At 38.8% G+C, this 18,333-nt stretch overlaps 1 protein-coding gene across 1 annotated transcript; it reads left to right on the top strand.

Moving 5' to 3' along the window:
* Positions 1–393: 393 nt before the first annotated feature.
* LOC311279678 (B-cell receptor CD22-like) lies at positions 394–14,679 on the top strand (the record flags this gene model as incomplete). Its single annotated transcript, XM_084391333.1, has 13 exons — positions 394–552; positions 2,326–2,398; positions 3,030–3,086; positions 3,483–3,836; positions 4,272–4,526; positions 4,622–4,876; positions 4,968–5,222; positions 5,315–5,569; positions 5,662–5,904; positions 13,032–13,134; positions 13,248–13,293; positions 13,491–13,568; positions 13,656–14,679. The coding sequence occupies 13 exons, from the start codon at positions 394–396 to the stop codon at positions 13,728–13,730; spliced, it is 2,208 nt and encodes a 735-aa protein (XP_084247459.1). The 3' UTR covers positions 13,731–14,679.
* Positions 14,680–18,333: the final 3,654 nt, after the last annotated feature.

The following is an 18,333-nucleotide window of genomic DNA, read 5'->3' as shown; positions in this document are numbered from 1 at the left end:
TATTAATATTTGGGCTATTCTAACAAACTTGTGCAACAGTGGATACAATTAAAGCTTTGATGAACACCTCAGTCTATTAAAGTCACCAGTGACGATTATTTGTAGAGCAACTTCTGTGTACGTGTGTTAAGACGAGGTCAATCATGCTGGTTTAATCAGCTTGACTAAAACAACATTTAATGGAGCCCCTAAAGTCACATGGTGGTGGAAATTATATTTCAATGCTTTTGCGTTTTCTCTCAAATTCTTTGCATTCCTCATGCATGAAACTTTTGTGAGCAAATGCAAAAGCATTGAAATATTATTTCTCCTCCCATCTCATACTTTTGCATCTCCATGTCCTTTTAGGGGTTTTTGTATTAAGCAATATTAACTAGGAATTCATTTTGAGCGATGACGTACATTGAGACACATTGGGCTGTGCATGTGTTCTTCATTACGGGCTGGCGCTTATGTGTGGGTGAACTGATTCTGGATGAGGTCATTTCCTGTCCCACCCACCTCTACTGCCCACCACTTCCTGTCGCTATTCTTTTCACCAATAAACTGAAGGTAAAAATGATCTTGAGGATGTCAAAATACAACTTGTCTGTCTGCGGTCAAAGTATCGACATCCAGTCTTACTCAATATAAGTTCCTATCTTGAGTGTCTTGCTCAATAATTCTTCAGAAAATGTTTCCAGGAAGAAAGGCTATAAAAACTAAGTTTAAAATCCCCTTTTATTTGTATTCCATTTATTTATGAACATCCCCTCACTTTTAAAATGTGGAAATTCATGTTAAACTGTAAATACGTCCTATATGTTAATAAATCTTTGTAGAAGAGCAATACAAGTGGTGGACAAACTTCTTCATATTGTTAAACATTTTGGGTTTAATGACTTTTTAGATATCAATAAATGCCATTGGAACATCATGAAAAGTTGTCTGAAGTTGCTTGTGTGGGCAGGAGTCAAGAAAGAGGAAGAAACATTTTCTGTGTGTGCGAGTATTTTAAAATAAACACTGTTAACCATGAGAAATTCATCAGTTCAACGCCTGCTGGAGAGACTCACCAGAACACGGTAAGAGTTACGCTGGTTACTGTGTGAATATAGTCAGATTAATACTGTTGTAGAAACCACTAAACTATTTAAAAGGAAATATTCTCAATGAAACATTATTTATGGAAATGTTTTTAAAGCTAAAGATTGTTTTTATAATGCTCATTGTGTGTGTTATACCTGTGGTTCCCAATCCTGGTCTTTGAGGACCCCCAATACTGCACATTTTTGATGTCTCTCTTATCTGACACCCCCATCTAAGGCCTTGAAGCCTTTAAAGGGCACCTATTATGCAAAATTCACTTTTACATGGCGTTTGAACCTAAATGTGTGTTGGCAGTGTGTGTACACAACCACCCTATAATGATAAAAATCCACCCAGTGCTTTTTTTAAAATCCCCATAAATCATAAGCACTGCCTCAGAACGAGCTGTTCTCAGATTCGGGGCAATGTGACGTCACTTTGCACAGGCCCCTCCCACGACTGTTGATTGACACTGCAGTTTGAGCACAGACCCGCCCTGAGTGAGCTGGACACAGTCCACCATTGTTTCGACGTTTTAGCAGCGGTAGACAAGAATGTCTCCTAAGCGATTGAGGTGTTTTGTTGTTGGATGTAAGAATGATCACAGCAGTCTTCATTTACTCCCGTTACTCGAGGATGGATCTGTACCAACTGTTTGTGATCCAGCTTACAGTCTCCAGAGCGACAGGCCTAACGTTACTGATCACGGCAGAAATTAAAGTGAGAGCGCGCACTTTATGACAGCTCATCCAGTCGGTTTACGGATATAAGGTTTACCAGTTTATTAAGCACCCACTGAAAAGGTGTGTATATATTTGTTTTCTTTTAGTTGTAACGAGTGTTTTGTGTACTTCGCTGTGTATGCTGATGATAATGAAAGGGAGAGAGAGCGTGAGTTTATGGATAAGGCACTTCTTTTACTGTGTTTATTCAGCTCTTACTGTGATTCTCTGGAGTAAAACTAACGCTCATCTTTTGTGTGATGTACAATAAACTTCACTTAATTCATCAGTATATTTTGGTCATCATTCAGACGGGGTTTGCTACAGCAGGCTTGTATTAATAGTGGATAAAAGCAGATGACAAATAAGTTATAACCATAATTAAACTAAACTATACCTGTTCTATCTCCATACAGCATATATTCTCTGGCTCTGTGGGCATTATTGTCCGACTCCGAGTCGAAATGAACACCGCAACTGAGGCCTTGTCCACACGGACACGGGTATTTTTATAACTGTGACTTTTTTTTCGCAGTTCGGCCGTTCGTCCACACGGAAACGCAGTATCAGGTCACTGAAACCGAACATTTTTGAAAACCCCTGCCAGGGTGAGGATTTTCAGAAACGCCAGTTGCAGTGTTGTCGTGTAGACAGTAAAACCAGGGTTTTTGCTTCTGATTCAGGCTTCTGATTGGCCAACGTGGCTTTATGATCGCCGCCTGCTGGTGTGGCATGCTCTTGACAGCGCGTGATAGCGTGTTTTTGTGTTTTCATGTAGGCGGAGATTTCTTTTAAACCGAGCATGTGTGGAAGGGATTTTTTAAACGCAGGAGGAAAAACTCCGGTTATAAAAATACTCGTGTCCGTGTGGACTAGGCCTGAGAGTTTCTGTTCTGATTGCGAGCTCGTCAGGCTCCGCCCCCTGGGCCGGCAGCAGCAGTTAATTTGCATTTAAAGGGATACACACTAAAACAGCATGTTTTTCTGAGCTCCAAAAAATGACAATTTAAACATGCTGTAAAAAATGATCTGTTGGGTATTTTGAGCTAAAACTTCACATACACACTCTGGGGACATCAGAGACTTATTTTACATCTTGTGATAAGAGTCATAATAGGTGCCCTTTAATAACGAGCTGATTAATTGAATTAGGTGTGCTTGATTAAGGAGACATCTAAAATGCTGGGGATCGTCCAGGATTAGGAACAACTGTGTGATTCTGTATTATTGTTCTTGTAGTGATGTCACTGATAATGGCTCCTCCTCTTCCTCTGGTGTTTCTGCTCATGATTCACGGTGAGTCGCTCCTGATGGAGAATATTTTAATGTTCTTTAGTCAATCATCAAAGTCTTTCTTTTTTAAATCATGAGTCCGGCAGCACCCTGTTAAAACCCCTTTCACAAACAAATTTTTGTAAAAAAAATAATAATAATCATTAAAATAAAGTAAAAAATAAAGGCAGTCAGAGCTAAAATTAAAAAGAATAATAACTTTAGATAAATGTTTCAATTATTCTGATTGGAATTAATGTACAATATAAATATGTGCATCAATAATGATTATATTAATGTTTTTGCAATGTCAGCATTTCATGTGTTCTACAAAAAGAATAAGAATGTAATGAACACGAGGGGTCAATAATTATGAAACTATAGTTTTTATATGAACTATCCTTTTAATCCGTATTTCAGGAGTCTGTAGCCAGTGGGATGACTGGGGTGTGAGTTACAGTCCTTCACGCATCTGTGCACTAAAGGACTCAACAGTGATAATGAGCTGCACTTATACATACCCTACTGGATATCAGATCATGAAAGTGTTCTGGACCAAAACACTGGTGAAAGATAATGTTGAGCCTCCAGATCTGTCTGAGGACCCTGAATACAGTCAGAGGCTTCAGTATCTGGGAGATACACAGCAGAACTGCACAGTCAGACTGAGTCATGTGACACTGAAGGATTCACACAAGTACTATTTCAGATTCATCACTGATAACCCTGATGGAAAATGGATTGGCACTCCAGGAGTAACTCTTACTGTCACAGGTGACTTTGATGAGGTTTATCTCTTCTTCTGTGCATTATGTTGAATAATAATCAGTGTATGACAGCAGCACTAGATATAATGTGTGTGTTGTGTTCAGATCTTCAGGTGGAGTCTCCTGAGAGAGTGACAGAGGGAGATTCAGTCACTCTGAGATGTAAAAGCAGCTGCGCTCTGACTGACAGAGCAACATTCATCTGGTACAGAAACTCACAGCCATTAACTGAGAGAAGAGACAGAAACAATGAACTCCTGCTGCAGTCAGTCAGAAGAGAGGATTCAGGCAGATATAGCTGTGCTGTAGACGGACACACTCACATCTCTCCTGCTGTTCAGCTCAATGTCATGTGTGAGTACAGATTCATTTAGTCTTTTTAAAATTAGGAGATTGTGTTTGAATTAGATGATTTAAGGTTTTATTTTTTGTCCTGTGTTAGATCCTCCAAAGAGCGTCTCAGTGTCCATCAGTCCATCTGGTGTAATAGTGGAGGGAGATTCAGTGACTCTGAACTGCATCAGTGACTCAAACCCTCCTGCAGAAATCAACTGGTTTAAAGGAGGAATGATTGTAGGATCTGGAAGAATCTACAGCATCTCAAAGATCAGCTCTGATGACAGTGGAGAATACAAGTGCAAGTCCATCAATGAACATGGAGAGAAATATTCTAATCTTGAGACTTTAAAAGTCATGTGTGAGTTAATGATGGTTCAGTCACTGTTTTAACAAACAAATTAGTGGATTAACAATCGCAAAACATGGATTTAGATTTTCTTTTGTCTGTGTTAGATCCTCCCAGGAGTGTCTCAGTGTTGATGAGTGGATCTGGTGTAATAGTGGAGGGAGATTCAGTGACTCTGAACTGCATCAGTGACTCAAACCCTCCTGCAGAAATCAGCTGGTTTAAAGGAGGAACGATTGTAGGATCTGGAAGAATCTACGGCATCTCAAAGATCAGCTCTGATGACAGTGGAGAATACAAGTGCAAGTCCATCAATGAACATGGAGAGAAATACTCTGATGCTGTGACTTTAAACGTCATGTGTGAGTTAATAATCATATGCACATTGTTTAAAATTTCCAAAAACATAATTTTGTAATAGTTATTGTGAATTTTCATTTTTGTCTGTTTTAGACCCTCCAAAGAACGTCTCAGTGTCCATCAGTCCATCTGGTGTAATAGTGGAGGGAGATTCAGTGACTCTGAACTGCATCAGTGACTCAAACCCTCCTGCAGAAATCAGCTGGTTTAAAGGAGGAACGTTTGTAGGATCTGGAAGAATCTACAGCATCTCAAAGATCAGCTCTGATGACAGTGGAGAATACAAGTGCAAGTCCATCAATGAACATGGAGAGAAATACTCTGATGCTGTGACTTTAAACGTCATGTGTGAGTTAATGATCATCCGCTCATTGTTCAAAAATTTCAAATTCATTATTTTCTAATATTTGTTGTGAATTTTCATTTTTGTCCTGTTTTAGACCCACCCAGGATCGTCTCAGTGTCCATCAGTCCATCTGGTGTAATAGTGGAGGGAGATTCAGTGACTCTGAACTGCATCAGTGACTCAAACCCTCCTGCAGAAATCAGCTGGTTTAAAGGAGGAACGATTGTAGGATCTGGAAGAATCTACAGCATCTCAAAGATCAGCTCTGATGACAGTGGAGAATACAAGTGCAAGTCCATCAATAAACATGGAGAGAAATACTCTGATGCTGTGACTTTAAACGTCATGTGTGAGTTAATGATCACCAGCACATTTTTTTAAAATTTCAAAATGTATAATTTTGTAATATATATTATGAATTTGAATTTTTGTCTTTTTTAGACCCTCCCAGAAACGTCTCAGTGTTGATGAATGGATCTGGTGTAATAGTGGAGGGAGATTCAGTGACTCTGAACTGCATCAGTGACTCAAACCCTCCTGCTCTGAACTTCAGCTGGTTTAAGGAGAATGAAACCTCAGCTGTTGGATCTGGACAGAGTTTCAGTGCACTACAGAGTGGACGCTTCTACTGTCAGGCTCACAATCAACATGGATCTCAGAGATCAGACGCTGTAACTGTCACAGGTGAAGCTTTTATTAACACACTTCAATCTTAGTTTTTAGATTTAATTATGATATTCTCCCTCTTTCCCGTAAATCTTTTTTATTGGAGAATCAATTTTACAGGAAGTGACAGTTACAGTTCTCCAGTTTCATTTTATCTTAAACAACTAAAACCTTATACAAACCCCCCCCCAAAAAGCCCATTGATTTGAATAAACATATATATATATATATATATATATATATATATATAAAAGGAAACAGAGAAGAAGAAGTAAATTGTACAATATAAAGAGGTCTTATACTTCAGGCAATACTTTGAGATTCTCAAAATATGTCACAAAGGGTTGCCATTTTAAGTAAAATTTCTGGACGGACCCTTTCAACGTGAATTTCACTTTTTCTAGTTTAAGAAAAAATAAAACATCCCTTAACCATGTAGCTACTGCTGGTGGAGTAGCGGATGTCCAAACCAATAAGATTCTACGACGGGCAAGAAGTGATGTAAAAGCGATAATGTCCAATTGGTCCCGGGTTAAAGTTAAGGTCTCCTTTGGAATACCAAATATTGGAATCAACGGACAGGGCTTAATTTTAATTTTTATGACTTCGGATAAAGTTTGCAAAACAGATGACCAATATTGATTTAGACGGGGGCACAACCAAACCGTGTGTGTTAAATCAGCTGGAGAGAGGGAGCATCTATTACAACTCCCGTCCGTTCCTGGATATATATCTGCTAACCTAGCCCTACTGAAATGAGCCCTACCCAGCTAACAGGGAACGTTCTCAGAACATTGGCTAACGTTCTCTGAAAGTTCTCTAAAAGTTCTCTAAAAGTTATCAAAAACGTTCTTGTTGTAACGTTATTATAACGTTGTGCCAACGTTATATGTCATTGATAAACGTTCTAAAAACGTTAGCATTAAAACGTTATTCTTACATTGTTAGTGGAACGTTTTAAAAACGTTATTGTTAAAATATATATTAAGATAAAAGTTCTCTTAAAGTTACCAAAGTAACGTTGTGCCAACATGTCATTGATAAACGTTTTAAAAAACATTATTATGTTAAAAAATATATATTAGTCATTACAAATTAGTTATACAGCTTTTTATTCTGCAAATCAACTTCAGAAACATATAATTTGTAAATCCAGTGACACAACTAATGACACAATGCACTGACATAATTTAACTATTTCATTTAAATATTTTTTATGGTCAGAATAAAAAATCCCAGAATATAAAATAATTATGTTCAGGAAAAAAGCAGTATTCATTTAAGTTGAGTGCATTTTGCTTGTTGTATGAATTAGACACTTTTATCACAATGCTGATTAACTTAGATAAAAGTTCTCTCAAAGTTACCAAAGTAACGTTGTGCCAACATGTCATTGATAAACGTTCTAAAAACGTTAGTATCAAAACGTTATTCTTACTTGTTAGTGGAACGTTTTAAATAACGTTCTTATAACTAAGAAATAACGTTAATATAACGTCCAAAAAACTGGACGCTTTGAACGTTCCTAGAACATTCAGAAATAAAGTTTTTATAACTTAATGGGAACGTTATGGAAATGTTCTTATAACCTAAGAATTTAATGTTCCAATAACGTTTGAACAACGTTCTTATAACCAAGCAAGAACGTTAATACAACGTTTATATAACAGGAGAATAGAACGTTCTAATAACGTTTTGAATAACGTTCTTATAACTAAGAAATAACGTTAATACAACGTCTAAAAAACTGGACGCTTTGAACGTTTCTAGAACATTCAGAAATAACGTTTTTATAACTTAATGGGAACGTTACGGAAACGTTCTTATAACCTAAAATTGTTAGCTGGGTATGCACTACTTTAAACTGAATGAGCCCCAAGCGTGCACAGGATCAGGATGAGTTAATCCTTTGTAGTGCATCCTCCCAGTGTCTGTCCGACAACTCAACCATCAACTCGCCTTCCCACCCGTTCTTAATTTTTGAGAGGTCATGGTTTTCCAGAGACATAAGTTGAGAATATAATCGTGATATCAGTCCTTTTTTTGGACGAAGGAGGGTCATTTCTTCCCATGCTGCCTCAGTAGGGAGGACCGGGAAGGAAGGGAACAGTGCTTTGACACAGTGGCGTATTTGGAGATATCTAAAAAAGTTACTGCGTGAGAGATCATATTTCTGGCATATATTATCAAAACTATCGAACCCTTCTTCACAGTACAAGCTTTTAAAACAGGAAAGCTGCTTCCTGTCCCACTGAGTAAATGTTAAGTCAAGAGAGGAGGCTGGAAATAAATGATTCTTACAAATAGGGCTAAGGGGGGAGGGAGAGGTGAATTTGTAATGGGTTCGGAACTGGGCCCAGATTCTAAGGGTGGACAGTACTATGGGATTGGAGGTAAACCTGGACCACTTTGTGGGCAGGGAGGAGTATACCAAAGCAGAGAGATGACGAGCGGCAAGAGTATGCCTCAAGTGTACACCAGTCGGTGTCTGGCACATGAAGCCAGAATAAAATTTTCTGTAAGTTAGCTGCCCAATAGTAGTGAATAAAACTGGGGAGAGCTAGTCCCCCCACATTGCGACCCCTCTGAAGTAAGCCTTTATTAACTCTTGGAACTTTATTCTTCCAGATGAAGGAGGTAACCGCTGTGTTAACTGATTAAAAAAATTATTTAGTCAGGAATAACACTAGACATTGAAACAAATACAAATACTTTGGGAGTACGTTCATCTTCACCGATTGTACCCTCCCTGCAATAGTCAGAGGTAGGCAGCTCCACCTTTGAAAGTCAGCTTTAATTTGGTTAACTAAAGGTGTAAAATTAGCCCCAAGAAGAGAGGTGAAGGAACGCTTAATGTTTATTCCAAGATATTTGAAACCAGAATATGTTAAGTGAAAGGGGACTGCTTCTTGTTTAATTTGCATTGCTAAATCATTAATGGGGAAGCATTCGCTTTTCTGATAATTGAGTTTGTAGCCAGAAAAAAACCCAAAATTGAGATGCGATGTTCCTCAGTCCCACGCCCAACCCCCCGAAATAACAACGACGATTTTAAAGCAAGCGAAAGAGGCTTGATTGCCACTGCAAATAGCAGCGGGGATAGAGGACATCCTTGACATGTCCCAAGTGTCAGGGGGAAAAATTTGGAATGAGATTGATTCGTTTGAATACATGCTTGTGGGGACGAATAGAGCAGACGAATCCATGCCAGAAACGTGTCACCGAACCCAAACCTCTCCAATACGGCAAACAAGTATTTCCACTCCACCCGGTCAATGGCCTTCTCCGTATCCAGAGAGATTACAGCTTCTGCAGTCGAGGAAGAACCGGGGGAGTAGATCACGTTAGCAAGTCAGCGAATATTTGAAAAAGAGTGGCGACCCTTTATAAAACCAGTCTGATCCTCAGAGATTACTTTAGGAAGAGAACGGCTTCTAAACGATGTGCCATCACCTTGGCTAAAATCTTTATATCAGCATTTAGAAGGGAGATAGGACGGCAAGAGCCACAGTTAGTGGGGTCCTTGTCCTTTTTGAGAAGTAGTGTAATATTAGTTTGTGTGAGGGTTGGGGGCAAGGAACCGTTTCCCAATGATTCGTTAAATACTTCTAACATAATAGGTGCAAGTTTATCTTTAAATTTCTTAAAAAATTCAGGGGGGTAACCGTCGGGTCCTGGAGAATTACCAGTTTGCATGTTTCCGAAGGCTGCAGCGATCTCTGTCAGTGCAAGAGGTCGATCTAACACTTCCCTGTCTCCAGGCTCAATAGTAGGTAATTCTAAATTATCTAAAAAACTGTTCATATTCGTAACATCTGATGGGAATTCAGACATGTAAAGTGTAGAGTAAAATGTTGCAAAAGTTTTATTGATTTCCTTTGGGTTGGTGACTATGTTTTGATCCTGATTTCTTTCTTGGGGTATGAGCCGTGAAGCAGCCTGACGTTTCAGCTGGTGAGCCAGCAATCAACTAGTTTTTTCTCCGTACTCATAGTAAGTTCTCCTGGTCCGCAGTAATAAGTATTCAGCCTGGTTGGTGGATAGAAGATTAAGCTTAGACTGTAGAGCTATCCTTTCTTTATATAATTCTGGGGAGGGGCTTTCAGAATATTTGCGGTCTAAATAAAGAACTGAATCCGTCAGGTCTTGTATTTGTTTGCGGCGGTCTTTATTGCTACATAGGAGATAATTTGTCCTCTTAAGTACGCTTTTAAGGTTTCCCAAAGTAGGGAATATGATATACCTTCCTTCTTGTTTACTTCCAGAAAAGTATCTATATTAGTAGCCACATGTTCGCAAAATATCTCGTTTGAAAGTAGTAGGGAATTAAGTCTCCAGAAGGATTGCTCTCTAATGTTCAAAGTGAAAGAAAGGTCTAAGATGAGTGGTGCGTGATCTGAAATGATGATGGCCAAGCATTCAACCGATTTCACTGCAGGGATGAACGAGCTATCTATAAAAAAGTAATCTATCCTTGAGAAAGAATGGTGGACATGAGAAAAGAAAGAGAATTGTTTGGAGGTCGGATTTTGAAACCTCCATGGGTCTACACAGCCATTTTGTCTCATAAAGTCTGAAAAGACCCTCGACATTGCAGAAGGTGAGGTAGATTTAGAGCTAGATTTATCGAGCAATGGGTTATTGTACAATTAAGATCTCCTGCAAGGATCAGTCTATGTGTATCTAAATTAGGGAGAGATGCCAGAAGCTTATTGGCAAATTCAGTATCGTCCCAGTTAGGGGCATACACATTTACCAAAAGAACGGGTGTTTGAAATAGGAGGCCCGAGACAATGACATATCGACCATTGGGGTCTGCAATAATTGCATTTAGTGAGAACTGAATTTGTTTATTAATCAAAATTGCCACCCCTCGTGATCTGTTATTAAATTTGGAATGGAAGATATTATTAACCAATAATTTACGGAGTCTGGTGTGATCTTCTAACCGTAAATGTGTCTCCTGCAAAAACAAAACATCAGTTTTCAATTGTTTAAGATGGGAACAAATCCTAGAACGTTTCACAGTACCGTTCATCCCCTAAACATTCCAGGACAGAAACCTAACTGCAGCTCCCCCTACTGGGCTTGTACCGCCTGCATTATTTATCATAAGAGACATCCAAAATGTGTATGATTAGCCTGAACCACATTATGGAAGTACATTTGTGGTCATAAGTGATGTCAACACACACTGCGTGCAGTTGTGTAGAAGTAAAATGAAATAGTAATAATAATGAACTAAAAATACAGTTTAACATAGCTGTGTGCATCCTTAGAAGATAAGGTTTTGCCATGTAAATAAAATGTTCCCCAGTTCTCATGAAACTTAAGTTGAAATAGAAAAAGAATAAAAAATTCCATTGAACACCCCAAACCTAGATCTTCTTCCCCAAACGAAGAAAACCGCGGGAATTCCCAGACGGAAAACTTCCAAGACATCTAGCGTTGTCTATAACTCCTATCCTAACCTGAGGATGGCTCCTCTCTCAGTAAGTGATTTGTGTTCTACCTATATACAATTATCTATTCGGCTCACCTTGAGAATAAAGAAAAAAGTGACCAAACTAAATCAATAAATAAAATTGAAAGTATTATATCCCTGATTTGCATCTGGATCACCAGTGCTCACTGTGCAATTACACAGAGCACAATTGGACTGATAAAAGTATGTAAAATAAATCAAAGTGACTGACCTAGTTAAAAATAAAATGTATCCAGCTCACTTGGGACAGATATTATCAGTTCATTTACCTTACTAAAATTGACCAGTCTGTGAAATGGTCATATGCCAGTTGTGTGTGAAAGCCACACTAACTAAAACAACCCTGCCATGCTTCAAAAAAAGAAAGAAAAAGAAAGAAATAAAAACCATAGCCGTTGTATATTTAAATCACAGAGGCCACTGCGTTGTTATAGTACCTTAAACATGGATGAAAACCACATTAAGGTAAGTATTACCTTGTAGGCTTGTAGTTTACTTAAAAAAAAAAAAAAAAAATTCCCCTATATATTATCCAAGCAAACAAATAGTCCCAAGGAATCAAAGTGTCTAAGCTGAAAGTTAGGCTTACTTTCACCTTCTAGTAAATATGCTGTGCTCCAGCATCATTTAGGCTACTTTCCCCAATGAAGCTCGTAAAACTCTCTGGCCTTCTCCGGAGTCTCGAAGATCAGCGTCTTCTCGTCGTGAAGGACGCGGAGCCGGGCGGGATAAATAAGAGCGAACCTGACGTTCTTCTTATACAGGAGGGATTTCACTTCTTTAAAAGCAGCTTGTTTCTTGCCGAGTTCCGCGCTGACATCCTCGTGGAAAAATACCTTATGTCCCCTGAAGAACAACTGCACTCGTTTCCTCGTTATTATGCGGTGTTTGTTTTGGAAGTTGTGGAAGAGAACGAGGAATATCCTCGGCCGTTTGGAGCTATCGCCGGAGTCGGCGGTCGGTTTGGGTTCCACTCCGTGCGCGCGGGAGATAATGAGGGGATGTGGGAAGAATTCCTTACCCAGGACTTCTTCTAAAAATTCAGTTATGAACTTAACTGTGTCCGGCCCCTCCATATGCTCCGGGATACCGACAACTCGCAGATTGGACCTACGAGAGCGATTTTCCAAATCCTTCACTTTGTTCTTGAGCCTCTTGTTTTCAGCTAGAAGTGCGGTGCATGTTGTTTCGATGTTGGTCCTCAATCCTGTCGCTGTGGTCGTTTAGCCCTTCCTCCATGTCATGGATACGTTCTTCGTGGGAGTCAAGCGACGATTTTACCACTTCCAGGGATGCCGAAATTGGTGCCAGTGCATCGCCGAGTGCTTTTTTAAGGAGGGATTTGCTGTGCAAGGTCGGATAGAAGCACCGAGTGAAGTTTAGCAAGATCAGCAGGTAACTCCGAGCTTGGGCTTGGGCTAGCTTGTGTAGCCATATTGTCTTCACTTGTGGCATCTTCGTCCATCTTGGTCGTTTTTTGCCCTCGGTCACTTCTCTTTGGTCTCATTTAGTTGTGCAAAGTTATGCTTAACGTACACGTGAGGTACGTGTACATTGAGGAAAAAATGAGGTAGAAAATAAAAAAGTAATTTGGGAGCCACTTCTCACACGTCTGTTCGCTACATGCTCAAACCGGAAGTCAATATTCTCCCTCTTTCAGTTCGTCGTGCTGCTGGTTGGCTCGTCTGGTTGGGGATCCCAGTGGGATGTGTAGGAATATTCATCATCATCATCATCATCATCATCATCGTATTGTATAAAATGTAAATATAAAATGATCAACAAAGTAATATAATTCGCTTTTAATTAATGCAGAAGTACATTTGATTATTAAATGAAACAATGAAATGGCTTGTTTCCATTTGTTTTTTAACAGTCAAAATAAAAGGATAAACTGCAGATCTGCAAAACACGAGTATGAGGTAAGATGGCCAAAGAACCAATGAATCACAGGCTACCAATAAATCAATTAGAGCTTCTTTATACTCGCAGAACATATATTACCACACTCAAGATTTTACAGGATTGTATGTGAGAACACACACCGTGGAGTGATTACACTTTTGATTTTCATGCAAAATGTTTTGTGGTGATAGTCCTTCTCTCTGTTTCCCTGCAGAACGATAATCCCAGTGCAAACACATATGCAGCTCTTGACCTCAAGACCAGATCAGCTGACCTCTACGACACACTCACAGTAAGAGAAATGTCAAAAACTACACGTGTAAAAGAGTTTGTTCATTCAAAAGTCAAATAATCAATAATCAATGTGTTTTTTCCATAGACTGTCCATCCCAGACCTGCTGTTCACCAGTCGGGCTCTTCTGGATATGAGAATCAAGTCTTCTCAATTTCATAAAAAAAAAAAAAAAAATGTCCTCAGTAGTCAATCATATAGTCAATAGATACTAAACAGTCTTTTATTTCTGTTACAAGTTGGATTATACGAGTCGATTCACTGACAGAAATATATAGTTTTTCTCAGATTATTTGTACCATTTGTAGTGTTGATTTATGTAAATGTGTGTCTTATTTCTGTTGTAGCCACGGCAAGACGCCACAGTAAGATGAAGCACAAGCTAAACTTTACTCAACTTTTGTCTCATCTCTGGACACATCCACATCACAACTACTATACTGGCTTCGTACACAGCAAGCTAAACACATCCACTCAATAAACAGTCTTGACACCGGAGTCATCGTTCAGATTTATTGAATAAATGTGTAAAACTGTAAAACAATATAAAAACAAAAAGAATACATAAATAAACTGTCACAAATGACGAGTCCAACAATGTACAACAGGAAAAATTAATACAAAATGTTCACACAATATAACGCAGAACTTTGAAAACGATTACTTTCATATGCACTCCCTCATAAACATATAAAATGCCACAATCAAGAATAATTAAACCCCACTTACAGGCAGTGCCTCGTTTAAGTGTTGTTGTTGCTATGGACTGACGGCAAATTCAACATGCGCTTGTTCTTTTGAACCCAACCCCCGAAACTGAATAAAACCAATTCAAAGTGCAGAATATAAAAAGACCAGCAGGGGGAACAAAAACGCTAAGAAAGGCAAAGCCTTCTTTAAACGCATCTTCAGAGTTTCCATTCTGCAGAAAGCAATGGATTATATTCGTGTGACATTAACAAACAGTCAATGTGTAATTAATAAAGGAGTTTAGAGTTGTTTCTGTAATATTTTATACATTTTATCTGTGTATTGACGAGTGCATGTGGCAGATTTTTCTCTTTATTCCTTTTCAAATAAAACATTAAATGATAAAAAGGTACGAAGACTCAACATTCTGTTTCATATCTGTGTTTTAAAGTGTATATTAAACTGGCCAAGGCACGTGATTTCAGAAAACGAGGCTTTGTTAGGTCATACAATGTGAAACGAAATTTGAAATTCTGATAATTTGATGCTAAAACAGTGGTTCTCAAACTTTTTTGATCAGGCCCCCCTTTAAACCTTTAACAAAATCTGCCACCCCCACCTCAAACTACCAAATAAATTTACCAAAAATTATGAAAATTGAAAGATTTGTAACTGAGAAACACCTGCAATAGTTTCAATGTCACCGTGTCTGCATGTGATGCGAGCAGCGAAACGCAACTGAAGACAATAGAAACCATCGACACTGGATGCGGCGGGACACGATAAATCCCTGACAAGAAGCTGATGCTCACTTCAATTTATGACATACACTACTTCTGACATGAAGAACAAATGGATTTGTAACGGTCACTTTGTCGCATCAAGTGTAGACAGCTTTTAACCGTTGCAGTGCTTACAGCAGAAAAAGAAATATTTACAGCCTGGTGTTTTTTAGTCTAAGTCCTGGGTAAGATTTGTATGCGCTTCATTTAGCGGAAAATATCTCAACTGTTATAGACTAATATGACCCCATTGAACAACGTGGGATCAGCCTGTCGGGGACCTGTTGTATTCGTTATAACAACCGCCTCGCTCTACATTATCCCTTTCAACGCGTTGAACAACATGGGATGTGTGCCAAAATCTCTACCCGGGACGAAAGTCCTGAAAATGACCACAACCGGAGACACTATTATCACACTACAGGTGAATGGGACTTTTTCTTCTATTTATAGCTTTCCTCATACATTTCTACCAGATTAATCTTCATATTAAGATGTCCTGTTTTGTGCTGTATTGAATGGAAAATTATAAATACAATTGTATACAAACAAGGGACTTTTTTAAAAGAAAGAAAACAAGCATTTGATTAATATACAGACATTTTATATCCAACCTTGCTATTATCATTGGAACGTTAACTTAAAGTGAGAAATACAAAACAACAGGTTTATTCCCTGTATGATGATGATGAGAGCTCATTCAGTTATAGGATTTTTACAACTATTGCATTTACAGCTAACTATTACAACCTCCCTTGCATTTGCAGTACTTGCAACAACGGATACCAGCTACCCGACAGGGACACCCATTCTTGTGTGCACACTTGCCACACGAGCAGGGATCTGGCAAACCTTCAGGCTTTGAGATTACAATCTCAGGGACTAATAAACTGCCCTTTCTTACAAAACCATAAGCATCTGCATTTAAGATCGAGGTGGCGTCTGTAAATGGTGCTTGGACCCAAAGCTGCTGTTGATAATAGGCTCTTTGTATATGTTTTCTTGCATCAGTTGAGGTGCAAGCGGTCCTCTCAAAGTCCATCATAAGGGCATTACTATCGAACGCAGCAATGCGCAGGTCGTCAGATGTATCCATGTCCGTTGATGGTTTGAGACATTTAACCAAGAATGTTTCCGCCATTTGTATTGCACTCTGTGTTAGATAGAGACAAAAGTTGCAAACAAAAGTTGCCTTAAGGATGGCATGTCACTTTTCTATTTTTCAACCCCCATAATCCAGTGATAAATTGAAATTAATTAATTAATTAAAGCTTATGTCACCATGTTTCCCGCTGTAGCCCAGTCCAATGAAGTATTATCTATGTGACACTGGATGGATAAGTTGTTCTCTCACTCTCTCCAGATCTTTTGGAATTTTGTAAAATAAGGTTTCAAATATGAGTAATTGGTATGTACCAACGTATCTGTTCTTTGTGAGGAATAACTTCATGACATGAAGACACTGTAACTTCATCAACTTGTCTGAGACTATGTGATCACAAGTTGTGATGTACTGGTGATGACATGTTTTACCCATTTTGACAAAAAAACAAAACAAAAACATTAGCAGCTAGCTAGCTAACAAACTGTAGGCTAGTTAGCTAGATACAATACACACCAAATTAAATATAAAACTGATATAAATTCATTATAATTATTTAAATACACAAAATTACAACTCATATGATAATGACACGTAATAAGTGTACACGCCAACACAAAGAATAAAGAGTAGATTTCCTTACTTTACTTGATCTCACAAGTCATCTTGCTTGACAGCCATGTGCTCTGCTATGACCTCAAGTCACTTTGGCTGCCAAGTAAACTTTTGTTGAAAAAAAAAAAAGTTGGAGGTGATGACGTGATGACAGCAATATTTAGAACAGGTAGGAAATGTAAGCTTTTAAAGTTTAGGTTAACAAATAACTGGCAATTCCTGTATGTTGCTAGTTGTATGTAATAGGTTGACTGTTTTTTAGCCATTTTCTTTATATAAAATCAGAATGCTTACACTCTTCTATGACCTTATAATCATGGTCATTGTGAACATTGTGATCACCTCAGAAAATCTGTAGCTTCAAGGGTTTATATGTACGCATATTTAATGAGATATTGCCTCATTTGCTTTGTTGTTTTTTTTTGACAAAGTGTAATACAAAAAGTATATCTCTTAATATGAAGATTAATCTGGTAGAAATTTATGAGAATATCTATAAATAGAAGAAAAAGTCCCATTCACCTGTAGTGTGATAATAGTGTCTCCGGTTGTGGTCATTTTCAGGACTTTCGTCCCGGGTAGAGATTTTGGCACACATCCCACGTTGTTCAATGGGTCATATGTAAGGGATAATGTAGAGCGAGGCGGTTGTTATAGCGAATACAACAGGTCCCCGACAGGCTGATCGGGACCCCGACGCAAAGCGGAGAGGTCTTGAATCAGCCTGAAGGGGTTGTATGCTATAACAACCGCCTCGCTCTACATTATCCCGCTTATTACATGGCTACCCACCAAATAAATTTCTTCTTTTCATTAATTCAACTGATTATTTTCATCAGTTAGCACTGCTGGTAGCCCCAGGAAAAATATCACTGGTAAAATATCTACTATAATGTAGGGACATTTCTGTGATTTATTTGTTGCTTCCAAAGATAAACAGCAGAACTGCACCATCAGACTGAGTCATGTGACACTGAAGGATTGTGCCGCAAGGACTCACTCAGGAGATTCCAGGAACTAACAGTATCTTTCATCATCGAATAAGGGACTATTCGAAAATCTAAAACCTTCTGAAATGGCTACACAAAAACTGATGGAGAGCGACTCCCCTTTGAGCTCTGGCGATGCGGGGCACAAGTATCTTCCGGCGTGTGAGTGCGCCACGGGCAATGAGTGTCGTTTAAGAGCTACGCTAGACTGTATGTTTATAGATAATTTTAAGAGGCCAGATGGTTGGCTTGATGCACAGGATCATCGATGCTGCGTGTGATACGAAAAACTGCGATTGTGCGCAGGATACCAAACGTGTTACAAATCTCAAAAATTTAATGGATGTCGTTAGCCTGACGTCGTCATACTCAGATTCTAGTCAGAATGTGAGTCTGATACTGCTCCATTGAGCTTTGATTATGGGGCGTTTCAACCGAGCCAGGAAGGAAAATTCTTCTGCACTCAATTGGATAGACCTACAACCAATCAGAGCAACGGAGTAAGTTTTCATTCATGTTTCCGATCGACAAATGCCTTGATCGTGGTTCTCTGTTCCTCTTTTAAAATTAATGCGCTGTCGATATCT

This window comes from Rutilus rutilus (assembly GCF_951802725.1).
Source record: "Rutilus rutilus genome assembly, chromosome: 2".
NCBI classification, from domain to species: Eukaryota; Metazoa; Chordata; class Actinopteri; order Cypriniformes; family Leuciscidae; genus Rutilus; species Rutilus rutilus.
Note: the sequence above shows the minus strand (reverse complement) of the source record. Positions and strands in the feature narration are given on the sequence as shown.